Source organism: Cladosporium halotolerans (assembly GCF_011745625.1).
Source record: "Cladosporium halotolerans strain TM138-S3 chromosome Unknown Sca3, whole genome shotgun sequence".
In the NCBI taxonomy this organism is placed as follows: domain Eukaryota; kingdom Fungi; phylum Ascomycota; class Dothideomycetes; order Cladosporiales; family Cladosporiaceae; genus Cladosporium; species Cladosporium halotolerans.
In genome coordinates, this window is record NW_027191454.1 from 926,577 (window position 1) to 946,194 (window position 19,618).

Consider the following 19,618-nt stretch of genomic DNA (forward strand, 5'->3'; position numbering starts at 1 on the left):
AAGTGCAAAAGAAAAACGATGCCACATGTAGGCATTTTGGGTATCTTCGAAAGCGCCACCCTCGCAAGGTGGGCCGTACGTTCCGCGTCATGAACTGCAAGAAAAACAACAAACAACATCGAATCCGGCCTACCACTGCGCCAGGCACGCAGCGACAGCAGCTCCCAGAACGAGCGTCAGAGCCGACGAGGTCGTCGCTGATGCGCCAGAGAACTCGTTGCCCGCTGCGTCGAACGGGCTGCCGCCACCGCTGTGGCCTGAGGTCTCGGTTTCCTCGCTGCCGGCGCCGGTCGCGGTGAGGCTGGGCGGCATGCTGGGCGCCTCGAAGATTTGCGAGGATTGCGTGGTGGTGGAGGCGGCTTCTGATGTCGGGCTGCTTTCTGCGGTTGTCGAGGTGGTAGGCTCGGGCGACGAGCTGGTGTCCATCAGAATGCTGGTCGGGACGTCGGTCAAGCTTGCTGTGCTCGTGCTCTCAGCAACAGTCGGCGATTCCGTGGTCGAAGGGGTCGAAGAAGTAGTCGTCTGAGCCTCCGTTTTGGCTTCCTCGGAACTCGTGGGCGGTGGCGACTTGCTCAACACCTCGTTCGCATTCTCGCACAAGCCCTGCGGTCCCTGGTCCGCGAGGAAGAGTTTCAAGATATTCGATTCGCCGCCCCTGTCTTGCAGCCCTTCGCTCCCGCAGGCGTCTTTCACGGATTTTGTCATTGAATGCAGGCCTCGCACGCAGGACTCGCTGCAGGTCTTTTGCGTGAAGTCCGTGGGTGAGCAGTCGGGCACGGCTTGTTGGTAGACTTTGCGGCAGCCGCCTGAGACGTCGGTGACGCGAGGGACGAAGTCGGCGAGGGAGACGGCTTGCGCCAATGCCGGGAGCGCGAGGAGCGCGATGGGGGTTTTGTTGATGCGCATTGTGTCGGTGGCGGTGAAGCGGAGTTTTGGTTTGAAATCGCAATAAGCGTGGATTTTTCAAGTGGATGAGCGCGTGAATATGTCTATCGCGTCGGCGCAAGAACGGTGACTCCGGTCAATGCGGGTCGAGTGATGTGTTGAGACGAAAAGTGATGAGCCGGCTCGGAGAGTTTGCAAACAACACGATCTCTGCTAGTGCACCGCTTTTTCCTTCGCCGTGTTGACGAGGTTTACCCACGCCTGCCGGGTGTTTTCCTCTGTCGCGAATGATCTCAATCGACCCCCGGTCAATGAGGACGTGCACTAGAAGCGTCGAAGGATCGTAGAATCGTGGGGTAGTGAATGTGTGGAAGTGTTGATATGTGTAGGTATGGTTGCTCAGGTAATGAGTGGACGTCGCGAACCGCGAAGCTGCAAGTCGAAAGTATGCTGAAAGGTGCAAGGGAGAATCGTGTCGAGGGAAGAATAGCAACGTATGCGTGCGCGAAGACCGGCCTCGCGTGTTGGCGCCGTTGCGAGGATCAGGAGGCTCTCGAGGGTCACAGCTCGCGATGATCAATGGTCAGGAGGCGTAACGGCGACGATCCCCAGGACAGGCGAAAATGCGATTTTTGCCACGAGCACGAGAGGGCAGCGATTCATCAAACGGAGAGAGAAGGCGAGGGCGTTTACACATGATCAATACCGCCAACGACCCGACAGCACGAGTGTGACACGGCAAACCCCCACAAACGCAAGCATTGCGATGCCTGTCACGTCTTCGTCGCGACCAAGACTCCTTGTTTCAGATGGCTGATAGCGCAGGGATGTTTGGCGCTAGCCAGCGCGCGGCCAATCGACTGGCTGCGGCGAAAGCTTAGACGTCCGCTAGAGCGCAGGCGGACGTGGGCGGTTCGCTGGTATAAGCGCAGATCCATCTGTCATTTGTGCAAGCCTTACGGTGTGTGCTCTCCCACACGCGCCCGCACGCAAGGCATCAGGCGCTGTGCAGACCGCAGGCAGGTTTCGACGTGGCAGCTGGTGCGGTGTGGCTGCTATGTGCGGGCTCGTGAAACGGCCACGGGGAGATGCGACAGCCCGCCCAAACGTAAACGCGCTCCAGAGGCCTATACTTGGAGTACCAATTGCCGCGCTATGGGCTGCTAAAACATTTGCTTACTCCGACGATGCCGGACGGAGCTCCAGCAACAGCCCTATCCCGGATGTCCGAGGCTACCCGTCCACGTGTGAGGAATTTTGATGTGACCTCAAGGCCCCTCGTGCTTAGCACATGGACCGAGTCCAACCCGAACGCTCGGGGACCATGGTGGACGAAATCCTGACAAGGGTAACGTCACGCTGCCCAAAGATCTACCACATGACGAGAAGTTAGATTCCCTTTATGAATTTGATAATCCTCTCTAGTGATACGATCGTATGAGCACTGAATCGCAGTGTCATGATACACGGGTGACATTCAGAAAGCTTCACCCTGGTCGCCAGGATTGCTAAGCCCTCCCTTTACATAGAGCAATCCCCATCCCACGCAAACACGAGCCTAGTGCCTCTCCTGGAAATACCACGGCTCGCGATCCTCATACTCGATCCCAGGGTACATGAACGGCGGCTCGACGACATCCTTGAACACCTCCATCCCGACGACGCCGCCGCTCTCACCCTCCTCAGCAGCCACGCCCTCCGTGCTGACAGGCAGCAAAACCCCACACTCCCAATTTCTGCAATTGACCTTCCACTGCTTCTCCTTTCGATCATAGACAAGCTTGCCCCACGCAGACTCGGACATGTTCGCCGAGCCGACGTAAGCCCAAGCGACCCGCCGATCGGGCGTCGTCTCGTCCCCTTCTTTGACGTCTCCCTTCTGGACGCCACGAGCGTACAAGATCTTGTTGTGGCTCAGCAGGCCCACGCGTGTGGAGACGTAGTCTCTGAAGCAGCGGCGCGGGAACTGCATGCCCTCGAACCATTTGCGCGAGAGACAGATCGTGCCGGCCGCGCCGGCTTTGGATGATGTGACGGTCTCGTGCGTGGGGAAGTAGAGGCGTATTTTGTCGCGGATGTTGTGGATTGCCGAAGCGGGTTGTTTCCCTTGTTGGAAGAAGCTGGCTTTGGCGTTTGCTGCGGCGGCGGCTGCGCGCTTGATCACGTCCGTTCCGCTTGCAGCAGCGTGGACGTCTCGAAGGTAATCGTCATTGAGAGAGCCCATTGAGGACGCGGCGAAGTCGACTTGAAGATTGATGGTTGCTAGGTCGTGTTGACGGACGGCATGAGATAGGCCTGGGAGACCTGTGCGCTCGGCGTCGGGCCCGTAGTTCATTCCGCCAACGGTGTGGACGAAGGCGATGTCTTTGGTTGCGGAGAAGTCAAAGTTTAGAACGCCATCTCGGGCGTCTTGAGGGAGGCCCTGTTTCTCAACGAAGTGTAGAAGTTCTTTGCCGAAATCTGTCATGTCTGTCATGGAGGTCTTGCGATTGTTGGGCAGCCGTGGCAGATCGATAAGCCAGACACTGTTTTCCATCATTCCGCTCTCGCCCCAGTCGAAGTCCAACAGGTTGGCCGTGGGAATGGCCACACGTAGCTTCTCCGGATGAAACAGCAACATGAGCTTAGAATGCATGCAATTGATATTACCCGCCATAGAGGGGAAGCACAGGCGCAGAGACTTGCGCATATGCTCTGTCTGCTTCAGCATTTCGTCTTTCAAAGACTGCTCTTTCGCCTGCATTACAAAGATTAACTTCGTCTGATCCATCTTCAACTTCCGAAACAGCCACTCGGTGTCCCACTGGAACGCAGACAGCACAGCCGTCTTGAGCGTTTGTGGTTCGAGGACTTCTTCCAGTTTGATGTCTTTGCCGTTGCGCTCGTGACCAAAGGCCCACGTCTTCTTCACAACGCCTCTAGGATATTGCACGCTGCCGGGTTTTGCTTGAGTCGTTTGCGACGCGGGTGGCGTGGTTAAATGTCCGTTTGCCGGGCCGGCAGTTGGGACAGCTCGCATGCTTTCATTAGCAGCTCGAGCAATCGGTGTCTTTCGCGTCTTCTGGTCGTTTTGTATGGTCGTTGCGAAAGAAGTAAGCTTAGCTCCACTTGGCAGCTCGACAGTAGAGGCATCCAGTTTGGGTGCTTTCCGAGCCTCACGTCTGGCTGGAGGCGAGATGGAACGCTCGCGTTTGTTGTTGCCCATGCGTTGACGTTGACGTGCTTCACGCTCACGTGCTAAGGCTGCAAAGTCGACGGCGGGTTTTGAATGTTCTGGTTCCGTTACGGGCGTTTGTGATTTGTTTGTTTGGGAGGACGACATGGTTGAAAAATTGACAAGTCGTTTGCCTGGAGAACGCCGGGTGATACCGCACACGCAAGGCCGATTCGGAAATTTTTCACGCTGACGGTGTAGAAGTCGACCTTTTACGACATGGTTGATGTTTATCGGCGAAGTGAAGGAGCGATGCGTGCAAGGCAACAGCTGCGGCTTTGATGCCTGAGGCTTGTGGACAAACGCGCCGGCGAGCCGCACGATGATAGAGGGCGACGGTCTTTTGATCGTGAGTCCAACTTTTGGCCGCATGAAGATGTCAAAAGTAAAGCTGGTTTCGGACCAAAACGGCTTGTCGATCGCTAGACCCTTGCATAGAGAGTGTTGTTGCAGGAGGAGTTGGTGCCGCTTGAGAGGTTGCATGGGGGTTGTTCTTGAACTGACCAATCAGCAGCGACAGGCGCTCAAGGACTCCACAGCGTTCCTTCATCCTGCAAGTGAATGCATTTCCTTCGATTCAACCCCCCATGCTGCCTAATACACATTAAAGGACTACAGCTTCAATTGACCTAGGCCACTGAGGTTGTACATCCTCTTAGAACTCGAACACACAGGCTCCGTCTGGCCATCATCACCATGCAATCACCCAGCTATGCAACCTCCCATTCTCGCTGGATTGCCCTCTCGAAGCGTGACCCAGCCGCTCACTGCTCGTTCCTTTACGGGGTCAAGTCGACCAAGATCTATTGTCGGCCGACGTGCACAGCACGCCTTGCCAGAAGAGCAAATGTGGTCTTCTACGATACCACAGATGATGCTCGGCGCGATGGCTTCCGATCCTGTCAACGCTGTAAGCCAGATGATGTGGCTTTCGTTGGGCAGCGAGAGGAGACGGCCATGAGTGCTCTGAACTTTATGCGAACCGAGAAAGGCCACGCAGACACTACAAGCGGCCTCAAGGACCTCGCGAAGCAAGTCGGCGTTACTCCTAGCTACCTCTGCCGTGCGTTCAAACAAACCATGGGGACCACGGTTGGAGAGTATATGAGGCAATTTGAGATTAACTCCAGTCGAGAAACACCATTGGAGCCATCAATCACTTCCACTACAAATACCCCGGATTCACTGACAACATCTCCCGATCCCTCCGCTGCAGGGAGTTCGTCGCGACATTCTATCGTCTCTCCCACATGCAGGCCCATGTCGCCAGTTAACGCCAACTTCAATCTAGTCATACTCGATGATGAGGCACTCAGAGCCGATTCTGATATCAACTTCGGTGACTGGATATGCTCCCAGGAGCTTGACCCCAAAGAGTGACCGAGCTCCCTGTGTAGCATGCTGAGCCAGCCGCACGATCGAATGCCTTCGGGAATCTCTATGACAGCGGGAGACAACTGTCAACAGATCAAGATCATCTGGGACTGGTCATCATCGAAGCGAAGAATGGCTGTGATTTACACTGCGTGTTTCAATCAGCAGCGAGAATGCAGGTTCAATCTCTCTAGCCAAGGATTTGCCGAGAAGATCTCCTTGACGATGAAGACCGTTCGTCTTCAAAGGTCGGCAAACGTAAGCTGCGATTGCAAGTCGGCTTCACTCGACAGCGCAACCAGCATGGAGTAGCAGGGCATAGAGTTACCCGAGTGCACTCAATACACCAGGATAGCGATTAAGCGGTCCTCGTGACATTCGAGATCAAGGGCGCAGACGCATCGCCTGGGCACACTTGAGAAGCCATGCTTAGATAGGGCGATGTTATCCTTGAAAGGAACATTCACTCTCCTTTCGCTTCTGGCTTCTTCCACACCCTGACACTCCTCTCGAACCCAATTTCGTCCCTCTCCCAGCCATCAACCTGCTCCCACCCAAGCCCAGCCAGTGCCTTGGTGAAAGGTGGCTGCAACTCCAAGTTCTTGAAGTTCGCCTTCAGGCTCGGGCACTTCTTCGCCGCCCGCCTGTAATTGGCCCAATCCTGCGGCTCCAGAACGAGGAATCCTCCAGGAGCGACTACTTCCAGCAATCGCTCGAACAGAGTCGTCAAGATGGCGTCCGAGTTGTTGAGATGCACCCACTTGACGACGCTCAGCAACAACACCACATCCCACTGCCCCGCCGCATCGCCCTGGAACGGCCAAGTGTTGGCGAAATCAAACTCCTCGAAAGTCACGTTGCCCACACCTTGGCCCGCCGCCAGGGCCGTCTGCTTCGCCTCGCGGGCGGAAGCGACAAGGCCAGCGTCAATGTCGACACCTACCACTTGTGAGACGCCGAAGTGGGTCGAGAGCTCGAGCGTAAGCTTTCCAGCGTTGCACCCAAGATCCAGAACTCGACCCTTGCCTTTGACGAATGATGCCAGCTGCGTTAGGCGAGGGTCGGGTATGAGCTCGCTGCGGAAGGAGTAGTAGGATTTGTAGTTTCCAAAACGATGCGCTTCGTGATTTTGCTTGTTTCGTTGATTTTGCGTGAGGACTGATATGCTGTCTTCTGAAGTCCTGAGACCCTCGGCTTGAGAGTCCAGAGTCGACATCCTGTAAATGCGACTCGGTTTCGTTTCTTGAAAGATTGTCGAATTCGAGGCAGAATTTTGCCTTTCTTGAACAAAGTTGTTCGTATATGTCGATTATCTCTTCCAAGACGCTCAGGATTTATCTGGTCCTAATGAATGCTAGATGAGGATTTTTTTTTTTCGTTTTTCTCCCAAACCATATGTATCACAATCTTCTCATTTTATTTACCGCAGAATCGGAGTCACCCATCTGCCGAATATTGGTGGGAAATATCGCGGACCGATTCCGTCTTGCCTCTTTTGGCTCCAAGGCCCACTACAAGTAGGGCGCGAGATGATGGCCTTTCAGAGTCCTTGAACTTTTGTTTATTTCATTTATATATATCTGTCTCTGGCGTTCGAGCTATAGATTTTTGCGCAGCATACACAGGCACTCACATTCCATAAGCATAATGACAGTCAGCAAGCCCACGAGCAATGGAACATCCAACGGACGGCGGTCCGGACTCGATGAACGAACAGTGCCGCCAATGGGGATGACAGGTCAACAGTTTCAAGATGCAGCAATATCCACCGTCAACGAAATTGAAAGGTACTACTCGACTCTTTCCGAACGATCCGTCGTCCCATCAATCTCTCCTGGCTACCTCCAGAAACTACTCCCCAGCGAAGCACCACAACAAGGAGAACAATGGGACGCCATCGCCCAGGATATCGAGAGCAAGATCATGCCCGGTGTCACGCATTGGCAAAGCCCCAAATACATGGCCTTCTTCCCGGCCAACAGCACCTACCCTAGCATCTTGGCTGAGATGTGGAGCGCGGCCCTGACGGCACCGGCGTTTAACTGGATCTGCTCGCCCGTCGTGACGGAACTCGAAACGGTCGTCCTCGACTGGCTCGCGAAGGTTCTGGGTCTCCCCGATGCCTTCCTATCGACGGCACAAGGCGGCGGCGTGATCCAGGGTTCCGCCAGCGAAGCCGTCGTAACCGTCATGGTCGCCGCTCGCGAACGCTTCGTCACCCGCCAACTAGAGCGCGAGAACATCACCGACCCGGAAGAAGCAGAAGACCGCGCGTGCGAGATCCGATCGAAGCTCGTCGCTCTAGGCTCCGAGCAAGCGCACTCCAGCACCAAGAAGGCCGCCATCATCGCCGGCACCCGCTACCGCGGCATCACCGCCTCGCGGACCGACGACTACGCCCTCACGGGCCAGAACCTCCGTCAAAAACTCGAAGAGCTCACAGCCAAGGGCCTGCAACCATACTACCTAACCGTCAGTATCGGCACAACCAACACCTGCGCCGTCGACGACTTCGCCTCCATCGCCGCGGTCGCCAAAGACTACCCCGACATCTGGATCCACTGCGACGCAGCCTACGCGGGCGCCGCCCTAGTCCTCCCAGGAAATCGCCACCTAGCTCAACAAATGAGCCTCGTCGACTCCTTCGACATGAACATGCACAAATGGCTGCTGGCCAACTTCGACGCGTCGGCACTCTTCGTGCAAAGCCGCGCCGACCTCACGCGCGCCCTCAGCATCACGCCCGCGTATCTGCGCAACCAGTTCACCGACGCGGGCCTCGTCACCGACTACCGCGACTGGCAGATACCACTGGGCCGCCGCTTCCGCGCGCTCAAGATCTGGTTCGTGCTGCGTACGTGGGGCGTCGAGGGCCTGCAGGCTCATATCAGGCACCATGTGAGGTTGGGCGAGCTGTTTGCGGAGCTTGTGAGGTCGAGGAGCGATCTTTTCAGCATTTTCACGCCGCCGGCGTTTGCGTTGACGGTGATTACGGTGAATGCGAGGAAGGGGCGGAGGGCGGATCTGGAGGATGCGGCGCAGAATGGGGAGGATCCCAGGCCGTACGAGGAGAGTCAGAAGGTCGTGCATCCGCAGGCGGATGAGAAGGAGCTGGAGGCGGCGAACAAGGCAACCGAAGCGGTCTACAAGATCATTGACGAGAGAAAAGAATTCTTCCTGACGTCGACGGTGATCGGGGGCGTGTTCGCCATCCGTGTCGTGTCGGCCAATCCGCTGGCAGAAGAGAAGTACGTGCGGCAGGTGTTTGAGGAACTGGTCGAGGCTGCGGAGAAGGTGTTGACGGCTGCATGATTTATACGAACTTTACGAATTGTAGCTACTGGCGTACACAGCTGCATTTACGTTACTCCTTTTCCGCCATGTAATCACATATTTCCGTGCTGCTCGGGAAGCTGAGAAATCTCAGTGATCCCCGAGTAGGTCATGGAGCTTCCACGATTTCTACATAAGCATTAGATAGCGACAAGGATCTTAAGACTACTCGAGAGACATGTCTGGAAGAGATGTGACCATTCCAATGACGCATAACCGTCGTTATATTCGTGGTACCTGGAGCAAAAGGCTACTGACCATCAGACCCAGCAAGCCCACCATATTCAAATGTCCCGTAGTTTTATATTCATGACCAAGTCTCATCCAGACATCTACTGCTTAGCGTTGATGATGTCGACGAAAGCGGGCTTCAAGCTGGCGCCGCCGACGAGGAAACCGTCAATGTCGGCCTCCTTGGCGAGGTCGCGGCAGTTCTTCTCGCTGACGGAGCCACCGTAGATGATGCGGGTGGAGTCGGCGACCTGCTGGCCGAGCTCCTTGGCCATCCAGGCGCGGATGCCCTTGTGGACCTCCTGGGCCTGCTCGGTGGTCGCGACCTTGCCGGTGCCGATGGCCCAGACGGGCTCGTAGGCGACGACGATCTTGCTCCAGTCCTGGACCTGCTTGCTGACGGCGGCCAGCTGCGCAATGACGACGTCCATGGTCTTGTTGGCCTCACGCTGCTCGAGAGTCTCGCCGCAGCAGAGAATCACGCCGATGCCGCCGTCGATGGCAGTCTTGGTCTTGTTGGCGATGAACGCGTCGCTCTCCTGCAGGATGACGCGGCGCTCGCTGTGGCCCAGGAGGGTCCAGGTGATGTTGGAGTCCTTGAGCTGCTCGACGGAGATCTCGCCGGTGAAGGCGCCGTTGGGCTTGTCGAAGACGTTCTGCGCGGCGACCTCGATGCCCTTGCGGGCGTGCTCGCGGGTGAGGAGGAGGTAGAGGGCGGGCGGGGAGATGACAACCTCGGTGTTGGGGTCGACCTTGGCGTCGTTGAGCTTGTGGACGATGTCCTTGATCGACTCAATGGTGCCGTTCCTGGATGAGGAGGGGATGTTAGCTGTGTTGTTGCTGCCACGGTGAGTGCTGAGGTGGGGCAGCGCACATCTTGAAGTTGCCGCCGACGAAGAATTGACGAGCCATGATTGCGGTATTGTGAGGTGTGTGGTTTGAGTGGATGGTATTGGTCCTGAAAAGGTTGAGTTGGGTTGTTAGAGAAGTGTAGGTGACACAGCAGCGACCAAGGTGGGAGGTTTTGCTCGACCGTCAACCTTCACCCCCACCAAAAATATTGCCCCACATGACCTCAGAGCAACGAGCGTCCCAAAGGTCCCGTTGTTCTGCCAGCTGTCCGACGATGCCCGAACTGCCTTGCATTTACGGAACATTGCGGAAGAGTGCATGTAGGAAAAGACACATAGATTGCTCCTGCAATGCAGAGAGGTGGTTGTGCCATCGTGATGGAACATGAATGACTTGGCGAATACTACTTAAGGCGAATTTTCCATCCCTCCCGCCAATGCTTTGCAGCTTACCATGCTATGTCGCCTTGACGCCTCGTAATGGTACATGTACTGGCTCAAAAGACAGTGTAAACCTCAAAACATACTCGCAAGAAACATAATCGTGCAGCAAAGCAAAGTAAGGAAACGGAGCCTCCCGATTCCTCGCCCGAAGTCGTCCACCGCCGATTTGGTGATCGCTGAAGCTGTCGATGCGAGCCGGTGCTTACCCTTGAGGAGGTAGTCCGACTCACCGTTCGTATTGCGCTTTCTTGCTGAATTAATGTATGCTGCTTGAAAGTCTCCGGCTTTCAACGAGACCTTTCGATCTACGCCCTGAAGGTGCTGTGGCCGGTGCTGTGGCCTTGATGAGATGCCGAGTACAAATGTCGTGTCAAGCTTCCGTTTAGTATCGGCGTCTGGACCTGGGATCATCATACCCACCGCCATCGTATGGTCTCTTTTGTCCTGCGTATCCGCTATCGCGGTCACGGTCGCGGTAACTGCCACCACGATCGCCACCACGATCGCCTCCACGGGGAGGCAGAGGTTCGAAATTAGCGTTGCCACGAGAACCGCGATCGTCAAAGCCACGACCCCCGTCGCGACCGCCGTCACGGCCTCCATACCCACCACCAGATCGAGGGCCCATGGGTGCTCCGTCGGGCGCTCCGTAGCCGCGGTCTCCGAAGCGTCCACCGCCGCCGAAGCCGCCACCGCGACCACCACCACGTCCGCCTCTGAATCCGCCACGGTCGAACCCGCCTCTGAAGCCACCACGGCCGAAACCACCAGGACCCGACGGCGCACCATAGCCCATTGGTCTCGGGACAGGAGCTTGTGTGTAGCCGCGACCGCCTAGGCCCCCGCCAAAACGGCGCGGGCGCCAGCCATTGACGGTGCGGCCGCGCTCAACATCAACGACGACCTTACGGCCCTTCAGGCGAAGATTCTCAGTTTCCTTGTAAGCGGCTGTTTGGGGAGAAAAAAGCCTAATGTCAGCACGGTTCGATACTTACCACAATCGCTGTGGATCGTCAGTAAAGGCGGGGGAGGGTTTACCTTTCATGTCACGCTCTCTCTCATACACGATGAACGCATAGCCAAGCGGCTTGCCCTTCTTCTTCGGGTTCGACTCGCCCGTGTTTACCGGCAAGCGCACTCTCTCGAGGGGGCCGAAGCGGCTGAACTCGCGCTCCAGGTCCTTGACCTCCGTGTCATAGCTCAGACGCGAGACAAACAGCGTGCGGTAGGGGTCGCCGCGGATGTTCTTGTCCTCCTTGGGGTTGTACAGTTCTTTAAAACCTTCGCCCATCAGCCACTTCTGGTGGGCTTCTTTTTCCATCCTCGTGCGATCCTTCATTTCCACCCATGATTCCGTCGGCTTGTAGTCGCCAAACTCCTCCTTTAGCTGGGGCAGGTATTGCGCGACGCCATCGATGTTGGCGGTCTTGCGCGCTTCCGGCGGGATGTCATTAGGCGGGAGATATCGGAGCGGAGGGCGCGCCGCGAAGAGCGCGAGCAGGTTGGGCGGGAGTTTGTCGGTCATGTTGACTGAAATGTGTAGCTTAGGGGGTTGCTGGAGGCGAGTGTCGCACTGCCAGAGCAGCACTTTCGTGGCCGAGTGCCTGTTGATGAAGCCAAGCTAGGCGTGACGCGACAAGTAGTGTGGAGGTGAGCTCAGCACTTATGGAAGCCGAGTCTGTGGAATGTTCAAGCGGTCTTGCGAGGAGTGAAGTCGTCGTGGTTTGTTAGGGTCAAGCGCGTGCGCAACAGCTCACACGAAAGCCAGCCAGGGAAGTCCGCGGGAAAGCGAAAGCGCGGCGCGCCAAGGCTTCCAGAACGGGACATCCTGCGGGCATGCGACTTCGATGTTCAGGCGAGCGACCAGGAATCTGCGGTGGTGAGCACAGCGCGTCAAAATGCCTCTCACAGCTCTACGGTCAGTGGCAAAGCCACAGGTGAGAATCACTACTTCTGCACTTCACAACGTGTTCTGACAACTTCCCCAGAACGGCGTCGGCGCCTTCATTCTCCAGTGCAAGCGCCTGGACTTCCATTATTGCGACTGGGCTGGCAGCAGCAGAGGAATGAAGTAAGTCCGATCCTTCACTCACATGAAGACTTTCAGATGATCTAACAAAACCCTCTCCATCAGCGCCTTCCTCAAATCCCACCTCGAAGCCTTCGCGCGCGCCAACCCCCAAATCGAAGTGACCGTATCCCCTCGACCCGGCCGGCACCCCGTGCTGCGCGGCAGCTACGTCAACGGCAAGGAGAAGTCCATCTGTGTGCGCAACATGGAGCCGAACCAGATTCTGGAGAAGGCGACGCTGCTGCGCAACGCGAGCGGCGAGAAGCTGAAGAGGGTCACGAGGCCCGTCAAGAGTTTGAACGAGAGTGTGAGAGGTATCTGGGATCCGTTCCACGGACAGAAGTACCAGGTGTGAAGCGCCTTGCGGCGGTTCTTGGTTTCGAAAAAAGGGCTTGTACGATCAAGGACAGTGTACAGATATCACGGAGGGATCACATTCTGTTTGCATTTGGGTGGCGTATATTCATCAGGCTAGAGGGATACCAATCAAAGCGTTTGCTTTCTCGCACGAGTGTCTTGTTTTCTTCAGCCGGTCGAGAGCTTCAGAAATTCCCAAGGGATTATAGCTTTCCATCCGAAGCCGTGCTTTGACGGGCATGCACAGCATCCAGGTACTAGAATTTTTCCGCAGGAAAAAGTGACCGCTGAAGACACGCTTACAGAGACACACTGATCGATGAGCGCGTCTAGACAATCCACCAACACTAGGTACTTTTTCACGACCATTTACTTGGAGCCTCGACAACACATCCCCATTACAACCCGCAAACTCGGCCGTGCCATACCCTGGTGACCTAAGGCCCATCGTCTGCTATGCACTACTGCATTTCAGCCCGCACGCCACTTGCGTGCTCGCGAACGCCTTGAATAGCTTTCCTGCCGCCGTGTTTTCGCTTACACAGCTCTAAAGCTGCTCCGAACTCGTGCCCCCGGGCGCGACTAGGTCAAAAGATCATTAATTAAAAGCGTGCGCGAGTCAGGAACAGCAGTGCATCTCTGTTGCCAGTCGCGAGTCCTTGTAGCGTCGATTTGACGGGGCAATGCTGGTTGGTATCAATATCCTCGAAATAGGGCAAGAGTCGCCCTTGAGAGGCAGCCTTGAGCAGTTCGCCTGGAGCTAGAGCTGAAGCTGTAGATATCGTAAGGTTACAGTAGGCCTTGCTCAGCAGGGCAAAGTCACAGCCCTCTTTTGCGAGATGAATTGTTGTCCAGCACGACAGTGTCCTGTCCGCGGCCAGCGTATATCTCTAGCATGGGAAACGCTGTCACGTCTAAGACACGACCCGGCATATCACCGGTACTAGTGCCGAGAAGGTTGGAGATCGGACGAGCGCTTTGCTCGAGCGTAAAGCGATGGCTGGGACGGTTGCCTTTGAGACCATTCAGACAAGGCATCCTGGCGGAAAGCTAGGCGAAGCCCTTGGGTATTCATCGGCATGCGTGCCTGAGGGTTTCTCAGCGGTTGCTGCGAACTGTTCTTCGTGGCGACATGCAGGTGTGCTGATGGCTGTGCTGTGCATTGTTATGCAGATGGCTGTGCAGGACACTGGACTTGGCGAGCAACGTCGCTCGCAGCGACATGACTTTGCTATGACAATCCCGTGCAGAAGCCAAGGCACGAACGCCCGCAAGCGCCTCGGAAAGGCGCGAATAATGTCTGATACCTCACCACGCTTGCATACCGGCGGCAACAGTACCGGGGCGCAAGGCTGACGCACAGAGCAACAGGCGAGCGTCACGCCCACCACGCCCTCTGCCGGATCCTCGGGAACCTTACGTCAGGCGGATGTCGGGGGATGGAGCCCTCATGATCATCCGAGCCTCGTCCTGCGATCTGATGGATTAAATTTGGCACCGCCATGCGCCGTTCGCGCGCCGCGATGGCGCGCTCTGTGGCCGTCTCGTTGTCTTGCGGTCTCACTTCCTGTAGCCACAAACCAGACTGAGCTTCACTCTCGCGAACGCGCGCAATAGCGAAACCAACCACACACCCTCCCTCGAGATCACAATCAAACCCACCTGACCGAGCACCACACGCAAACCCACAACCATGGTCGTCGTACGCCTTCCCCCATCCCTCCCCTCCTCCCTCCAAACCCCAAACTAACCTCCCACCCTTCCCAGATCGGCTGCTGCGAAGCAATAATAGCCATTTTCCTCCCGCCCCTCGCCGTCCTCCTGCGCTCCGGCTGCGGCGTCCAATTCTTCATCAACATCCTGCTGACGCTCCTCGGCTGGCTGCCGGGCGTCATCCACGCCTGGTTCGTCATCGCCGCCGAACCGGGGCTGCGGCGGCGCCACTCGCACTCCCACCACTCGCACTCGCACCACCACAGCCGGCCCTCGTCGCGCGCCGGCCACGGCCACCACCACCACCACGGCCACCACACGGGGCGGCACCACCCCAGACCGGCGCGCAGGAGTCTCGGGTACGATGACAGGCCGGTGTATAGGGAGAGTTATTACAGCGGGGGCGGGAGGCCGAGGAGCGTGAGGAGCGGGTATGGGCCGCCTCCGCCGCCGCCGATGCAGGAGACGGGGTATGCGTATGCGCCGCCGAGGCGGTATTAGAGCGGGAGAGCGAGGGGAGGGGAGGTTCAGGGCTGGGGGGAGTGGGTGGCGTTCTGAGTTCGCGGAGGGGAAATTGGGGCTGTATGAGTAAACGGGAGGGCTCGGATGGGTTTCGTCCGTTGGATGGGTTGGTTTCCACCACGAAGGGCACCCTTGGGCGGGACTGGGGTTGGCCGCAGAGCTGCGCGCCCAGTCGGTGTGTTTATTTTCGTTTGATAGAGGCTCCGCGGCCGGGTTCTGTGCGCACTCACGAGCATGCACCCATGACTCTTCTCGGGAAAACGAATGTTGAATGCACATAATCTTCATACTCATCACTATCTGCACCTGCATCTCTTCTTATCAATAACGCAAAAGCCAAAATGGATCCAAGAAAACTGAGTGAGGGGGTATCCGATATTGGGGTATATCTCATTCCGCAACGAGGCCGACCTTCCTTTTTTGGTTTGTTCTCCGCCCTTTGATACAGCCCGTCGATTCCCCGAGAGACTGTCCTCTGAAAAGCAAATTCATAAACACATACTCCGGCGCGCAAAATCGTAATCATGAGTTGGAGACTTTTCCTCTTTTTTTGGTCCTTTTCTCTTTTTTTCTTGGTGTGGCCTGTACTCCAGATCCGCATCCAGGTAGAACTCCAGTCGCCTCGTGAAGAAAACGCGATGCAGCCGTGGCGTGTCACAGCAGCCGTGTCGCAAAGCACCATATCCGCCTGCCCGTTCCTGTATCCCTCTTCCTCGTCTGATCCTTCGTAAATTTCGTAAAACAACCAGCGCCCTCAACCCCAAATACTCGCCCTCCGCTCCACATCCTCCTGCTCCACGCACCCTTCGAACCAAGGACTCCGGAGCGCATCGCCGACCGTCCACCGAATATCCGCCTCGAGCTCCAGACACCCCTTGACGAGCTCGATGGCGGCCTCCGAGCCCGCCGCCGCCTGCCGCAGCGCGTCGCCGTCCCAGTCCGAGTGCATGATGAGCTCGACGGTCTTGCTGGGCATGGCGTGGCGGAAGGGCAGGTCGCCGGTGCACAGGGCGTAGACGACGACGCCGAAGGCCCAGACGTCGCCGGCCGTCTCGAACAGCTTGCGGTTGACCGTGAGCCCTTTGGGCGAGGCGTACTCGAGCGTGCCGATGACCGAGGAGGTGGTGTAGAGGCGCCCGGAGGAGCCGTTGGCCGAGGGCGAGCCGAGCGTGCCGTCATCCAGCTGCTCGCTGGTGTGCTCGTCCATGCTGCCGCCTTGCAGGAAGTCGGCGAGGCCGAAGTCGCAGAGGCGGAGGGTGCCGCCTTCGGTGTCGGCGTTGGGGGCCGAGAGGTCGACGAGGCAGTTTTCGAGCTTGACGTCGCGGTGGCAGACGCGGATGTCTTCGTGGAGGTAGCGCAGGGCGCAGGCGAGCTGGTAGGCGTAGCGTTTCGCTAGCTTGGGGTCGAGGCCTTTTGAGCCTCCGGTGTTGGCTGCTATTGTCCGTTGCTTGGCTACCATGTCGAATAGAGAGCCTCCTATGTTCAAGTCCATCACGCAGAATGTAGCGAATTCCGTATCGTATACGGCGTGCAAGCTGAGAATGTTTCGGTGTTTGAGATACCGCCACACAGACACTTCGTGCTCGAGTTCTTGCTGCGCTTTGTCGTTTGCAATCTCGTCATGGCCCTGAACTTGTTTGCGAACGATCTTGACAGCTCTGATGATGCTCTCTCCAGTCCGTGGATTAAACGAGTGAACTTCTTTGACGACACCGAAACCACCGCGGTTGACAGTCCTGCCAATGATGTACTCATTGTTCAGCCCAATGGCTTGACCTTCATCATCAGGTTTAGGCTCAGCGGGTGCGGGCTCAGAGGTGACTTCACTTCTATGCCATGAGGACAAAAACGCATGAGCAGGACTTGCAGACATCTGACTGGGTTCACCGGAGCGACGCGAAGACCGCCGTGAGCTGGAACCCAATCCTGATATTCTGGACACACGAGAGGTACGCAACGACCGCGTGCTTGAGTTTCTGCTTAGTGGGTTGTTACTATCATAAGTGGGCGACATGAGAGGAGAAGTTATTTGAGTTCCGTCGAGCGAGTGATTCACTTTCCGAGATTCGGGGATCGTCTGGGGCGAGACTGTAAGCCGGGCAAGACTATCAAGAGAAGTGGTCATGTTGGATTCGGATGACGATGGAGAAGATGGACCGGGAGAAGCGACATCTTCAGGGGTTGCGTTAGGCAGAGATGTCCTCGATTCGTATGTCGGGGAGGCTGCTATGGGGACTGCCCGGCTGCTTGACATCGGGGTCTGGGATTGGGGGCCCTGCGTCGGGTTCACTGTTGCTCCGCTGTACTGGGTCGCCTGCGGTGTATGTCAGAGATATGACTCATGTTGGTGGATGACATCAGAGAAAATGCCTGAGTCAACTTACCTGTGAATGGATTGGTCTTGAAATGGGCCGGATCGTATCGCTCGAGTGTGTCTGCAGTTTCATCTGCGGTCGGCTCGACATCACGGGCGAGTCTGGGAGGCGACCGACCTCTCTTGCCACCCTTTCTGGCGTTGGGACCTGAGGGATGGTCTGTGGAGAGGATGAGCGGAATGCGTTCTCCATCGTCGGTGACGGCATGGGTGCCGAACGAGATGCTTTTTCCGCGCCTGCGAAGGTTGGCCTGCAGGGCAGCGAGCTCGGCAGATCGCTGGTCGGCTCTGCCCTCGGAGAAGGCCCGCCAGGAGACACCACCGCCCTGTTGAGCTTTGGGTTTGTCGACTCGCTTTATGTAGGTTGGTGTTCGGCTGGTGTTGAACAAAGGGGCGAGGGCGTCGATGTCGGGGTCGTTTGTGTCGTCTTGGCTGTTGGACCGCGAGGACAGGGCTTCGTCGTCTTCGTCGTCACTGTCTTGCAAGTACTTTGTGCCGGCGAAAGGCGAGGCTACGGTATGTCGTGGCGGAGCGAGCTTGCTCTGGGCGTTTTCTTTTTCTGTCCGTGGGGAAGAAGATCTGCGTCCAGGGCTTTTGGCGTCGGAGTTGTTGCGTGGAGACGGGCTGGGTCGTCGGTCACGTCGCGCAGGCGGGGAAAGCGTGTCGTCGGCCTCGTCGTCGCTCTCGTCGAGGTAGGCGAGGATGCCGCCGGCTTGTGTTTTCGCGGCCAGGGAGCGGCGATGGGCAGCGGCGGTCTTCTCGGCAGAGGGTCGTCGGGCGGCGCCGTCGGAGACGTGCGAGGCGGCCAGCTGGTCGGGCGCAGGGCTGAGGCGGCGGTCGAACTTGTTCTTGGGCGGCGTGGTCAGAAATTCATCGTCGCGGTCGGCGAGGTTGGAGTTGGAGTTTGGCGACGCTGGCTTGGCGGCAGTAGCGGGCTTTGTGTTAGGCGGCGACTTGGCCGAGGGCTTGCGGCTGCGGCGGGCGTCGTCAATCTCATCTTCGAAGCCAGTGTCGAAGGGATTGCGACGCCGGCGGCCGGTGTCGACGCGCAAGGCCTTGAAGTGCTTCTGGATGTCGTATGCGGCCATGCAAGCAAGCGGCACGTGAAGGCGAGGGATGCGAGGGCGGGCGGGTGTTAGCGTGAAGTGGGGCAGGGCAGGGCGCGCTGCGAGGCGAGAGGCGAGACAAAGCCCGGCGGCGTGGGGAGCCTCAGGTGGGAGCTGGCAGTGGGAGTGATGAGCGATGAGGGCACGAAGGCGGCGGCGGCGGGCGCGGCGACGGCGGAGTGAGTGACGGGGATGATATGATGGCGTGGGTTGGAGTTGGAATGCGCGAGCGGCCGGACTGAGGGAGCTCAAGGGCGTGACGGGGCCTGATGGACTGAAGGGAGCAGCGCAGGGCGTCGATCTCGCCGGCCAGCTTGATATCATGCCGAGCGTGGTTTGAGGCGCCAAGCAAACACCGCCCCCGAGCTAGACTGCTGCGCGCGCGCGCCGCCAGCATCATGTGCAAGCCGCCTGGACGAGAGGGTGGCACGGCGGACGAGGACGCCAGTGATGCCGCTCTGGCCCTCAGCGCCCGCAGCGCCCACAGCACCCACAGAGCAGCCTCCGCCGCCCGTGCAAGGCCCCTCGCGCGCCTCTCCCCGCAATCTGCGGGCGCTATGTTATTAGGTAGGTCCTCACGCCAGCCAACGGATCCAGCGCGCTCTTGGCGCTGCGCTACAGCTCCCTGCCTGGAGGAGGCATGTGTGGTACCCTCCCTCACTACTGAGCTGCTCCATCTCACGCCCCACGCGGCAGCAGAACAAGCAACCAGGCAAGCAGCCGGCGTCCGCGGCCGCAAATCTCACCCTGCCATCCACATCCACATCGTGCACCCAGCCGCGGCTCCCTTCCCGCCATGACTCGGCAAGGCCGTCATGTCTGCAGCCGTACGGGTATCCCATCACGAGCACCCACCCGCCACGGGCAGCCGCCTGTCCGGGCCCCACCGCCCGACTACGTGTCCGTGGATACGGCAGCGCTGAAACAGCACTCGAACCCCGTCGTGTAAATGCCTCGTTTAGCGGCCCTCTGATCGCCGGTGGAGCTGTCAATATAATGCGCGCACGCGCTGACCCAGAAAGCAAAGTGTCGATGTCACGCTGCAGCTGTGTCAGCTCTTCACAGCATGCGGCCAAGCCGGAAGCGTTGCACGGCCAAGAGCATCATGCCATCCGCTGCGGAGGCGATCGTCGAGGCATTTCG

General features: G+C 57.7%; 10 protein-coding genes across 10 annotated transcripts; 3 read left to right on the plus strand and 7 right to left on the minus strand.

Moving 5' to 3' along the window:
• Positions 1–129: 129 nt before the first annotated feature.
• WHR41_01313 (uncharacterized protein) lies at positions 130–906 on the minus strand (the record flags this gene model as incomplete). Its single annotated transcript, XM_069369919.1, has 1 exon — positions 130–906. One exon carries the CDS (start codon positions 904–906, stop codon positions 130–132), a length of 777 nt encoding a protein of 258 aa, XP_069233043.1.
• A 1,537-nt stretch (positions 907–2,443) lies between these two features.
• On the minus strand, positions 2,444–4,090 carry WHR41_01314 (uncharacterized protein; the record flags this gene model as incomplete). Its single annotated transcript, XM_069369920.1, has 1 exon — positions 2,444–4,090. The coding sequence occupies one exon, from the start codon at positions 4,088–4,090 to the stop codon at positions 2,444–2,446; it is 1,647 nt and encodes a 548-aa protein (XP_069233038.1).
• Positions 4,091–5,936: 1,846 nt separating this feature from the next.
• WHR41_01315 (uncharacterized protein) lies at positions 5,937–6,689 on the minus strand (the record flags this gene model as incomplete). Its single annotated transcript, XM_069369921.1, has 1 exon — positions 5,937–6,689. The coding sequence occupies one exon, from the start codon at positions 6,687–6,689 to the stop codon at positions 5,937–5,939; it is 753 nt and encodes a 250-aa protein (XP_069233037.1).
• A 431-nt stretch (positions 6,690–7,120) lies between these two features.
• Positions 7,121–8,785, plus strand: WHR41_01316 (uncharacterized protein; the record flags this gene model as incomplete). The annotated part of the gene is made up of 1 exon (XM_069369922.1): positions 7,121–8,785. The coding sequence occupies one exon, from the start codon at positions 7,121–7,123 to the stop codon at positions 8,783–8,785; it is 1,665 nt and encodes a 554-aa protein (XP_069233040.1).
• A 213-nt stretch (positions 8,786–8,998) lies between these two features.
• tpiA (Triosephosphate isomerase) lies at positions 8,999–10,167 on the minus strand. The gene is made up of 2 exons (XM_069369923.1): positions 9,912–10,167; positions 8,999–9,844 (listed from the first exon to the last, which is right to left on the minus strand). Exons 1-2 carry the CDS (start codon positions 9,947–9,949, stop codon positions 9,139–9,141), a joined length of 744 nt encoding a protein of 247 aa, XP_069233039.1. The 5' UTR covers positions 9,950–10,167; the 3' UTR covers positions 8,999–9,138.
• Positions 10,168–10,208: 41 nt separating this feature from the next.
• WHR41_01318 (uncharacterized protein) lies at positions 10,209–12,066 on the minus strand. Its single transcript, XM_069369924.1, has 2 exons — positions 11,371–12,066; positions 10,209–11,280 (listed from the first exon to the last, which is right to left on the minus strand). The coding sequence occupies exons 1-2, from the start codon at positions 11,855–11,857 to the stop codon at positions 10,715–10,717; spliced, it is 1,053 nt and encodes a 350-aa protein (XP_069233036.1). The 5' UTR covers positions 11,858–12,066; the 3' UTR covers positions 10,209–10,714.
• A 140-nt stretch (positions 12,067–12,206) lies between these two features.
• WHR41_01319 (mitochondrial 54S ribosomal protein mL43) lies at positions 12,207–13,202 on the plus strand. The gene is made up of 3 exons (XM_069369925.1): positions 12,207–12,269; positions 12,321–12,403; positions 12,467–13,202. Exons 1-3 carry the CDS (start codon positions 12,231–12,233, stop codon positions 12,756–12,758), a joined length of 414 nt encoding a protein of 137 aa, XP_069233035.1. The 5' UTR covers positions 12,207–12,230; the 3' UTR covers positions 12,759–13,202.
• A 932-nt stretch (positions 13,203–14,134) lies between these two features.
• On the plus strand, positions 14,135–14,974 carry WHR41_01320 (uncharacterized protein; the record flags this gene model as incomplete). The annotated part of the gene is made up of 2 exons (XM_069369926.1): positions 14,135–14,462; positions 14,528–14,974. The coding sequence occupies exons 1-2, from the start codon at positions 14,454–14,456 to the stop codon at positions 14,972–14,974; spliced, it is 456 nt and encodes a 151-aa protein (XP_069233282.1). The 5' UTR covers positions 14,135–14,453.
• A 775-nt stretch (positions 14,975–15,749) lies between these two features.
• WHR41_01321 (uncharacterized protein) lies at positions 15,750–16,868 on the minus strand (the record flags this gene model as incomplete). The annotated part of the gene is made up of 1 exon (XM_069369927.1): positions 15,750–16,868. One exon carries the CDS (start codon positions 16,866–16,868, stop codon positions 15,750–15,752), a length of 1,119 nt encoding a protein of 372 aa, XP_069233283.1.
• A 313-nt stretch (positions 16,869–17,181) lies between these two features.
• WHR41_01322 (uncharacterized protein) lies at positions 17,182–18,855 on the minus strand (the record flags this gene model as incomplete). The annotated part of the gene is made up of 2 exons (XM_069369928.1): positions 17,380–18,855; positions 17,182–17,309 (listed from the first exon to the last, which is right to left on the minus strand). The coding sequence occupies exons 1-2, from the start codon at positions 18,797–18,799 to the stop codon at positions 17,182–17,184; spliced, it is 1,548 nt and encodes a 515-aa protein (XP_069233284.1). The 5' UTR covers positions 18,800–18,855.
• Positions 18,856–19,618: the final 763 nt, after the last annotated feature.

Excerpts from the sequence above, each read along its gene's own strand:
- WHR41_01319 (XM_069369925.1), top strand. The coding sequence starts at position 12,231 with ATGCCTCTCACAGCTCTACGGTCAGTGGCAAAGCCACAG. Across the intron at positions 12,270-12,320 it reads GGTCAGTGGCAAAGCCACAG|AACGGCGTCGGCGCCTTCAT; the intron begins GTGAGAATCACT and ends CAACTTCCCCAG. Across the intron at positions 12,404-12,466 it reads GGCAGCAGCAGAGGAATGAA|CGCCTTCCTCAAATCCCACC; the intron begins GTAAGTCCGATC and ends CCTCTCCATCAG.
- WHR41_01318 (XM_069369924.1), bottom strand. The coding sequence starts at position 11,857 with ATGACCGACAAACTCCCGCCCAACCTGCTCGCGCTCTTCGCGGCGCGC. Across the intron at positions 11,281-11,370 it reads GAGAGAGCGTGACATGAAAG|CCGCTTACAAGGAAACTGAG; the intron begins GTAAACCCTCCC and ends CTCCCCAAACAG.
- tpiA (XM_069369923.1), bottom strand. The coding sequence starts at position 9,949 with ATGGCTCGTCAATTCTTCGTCGGCGGCAACTTCAAGAT. Across the intron at positions 9,845-9,911 it reads GTCGGCGGCAACTTCAAGAT|GAACGGCACCATTGAGTCGA; the intron begins GTGCGCTGCCCC and ends CTCCTCATCCAG.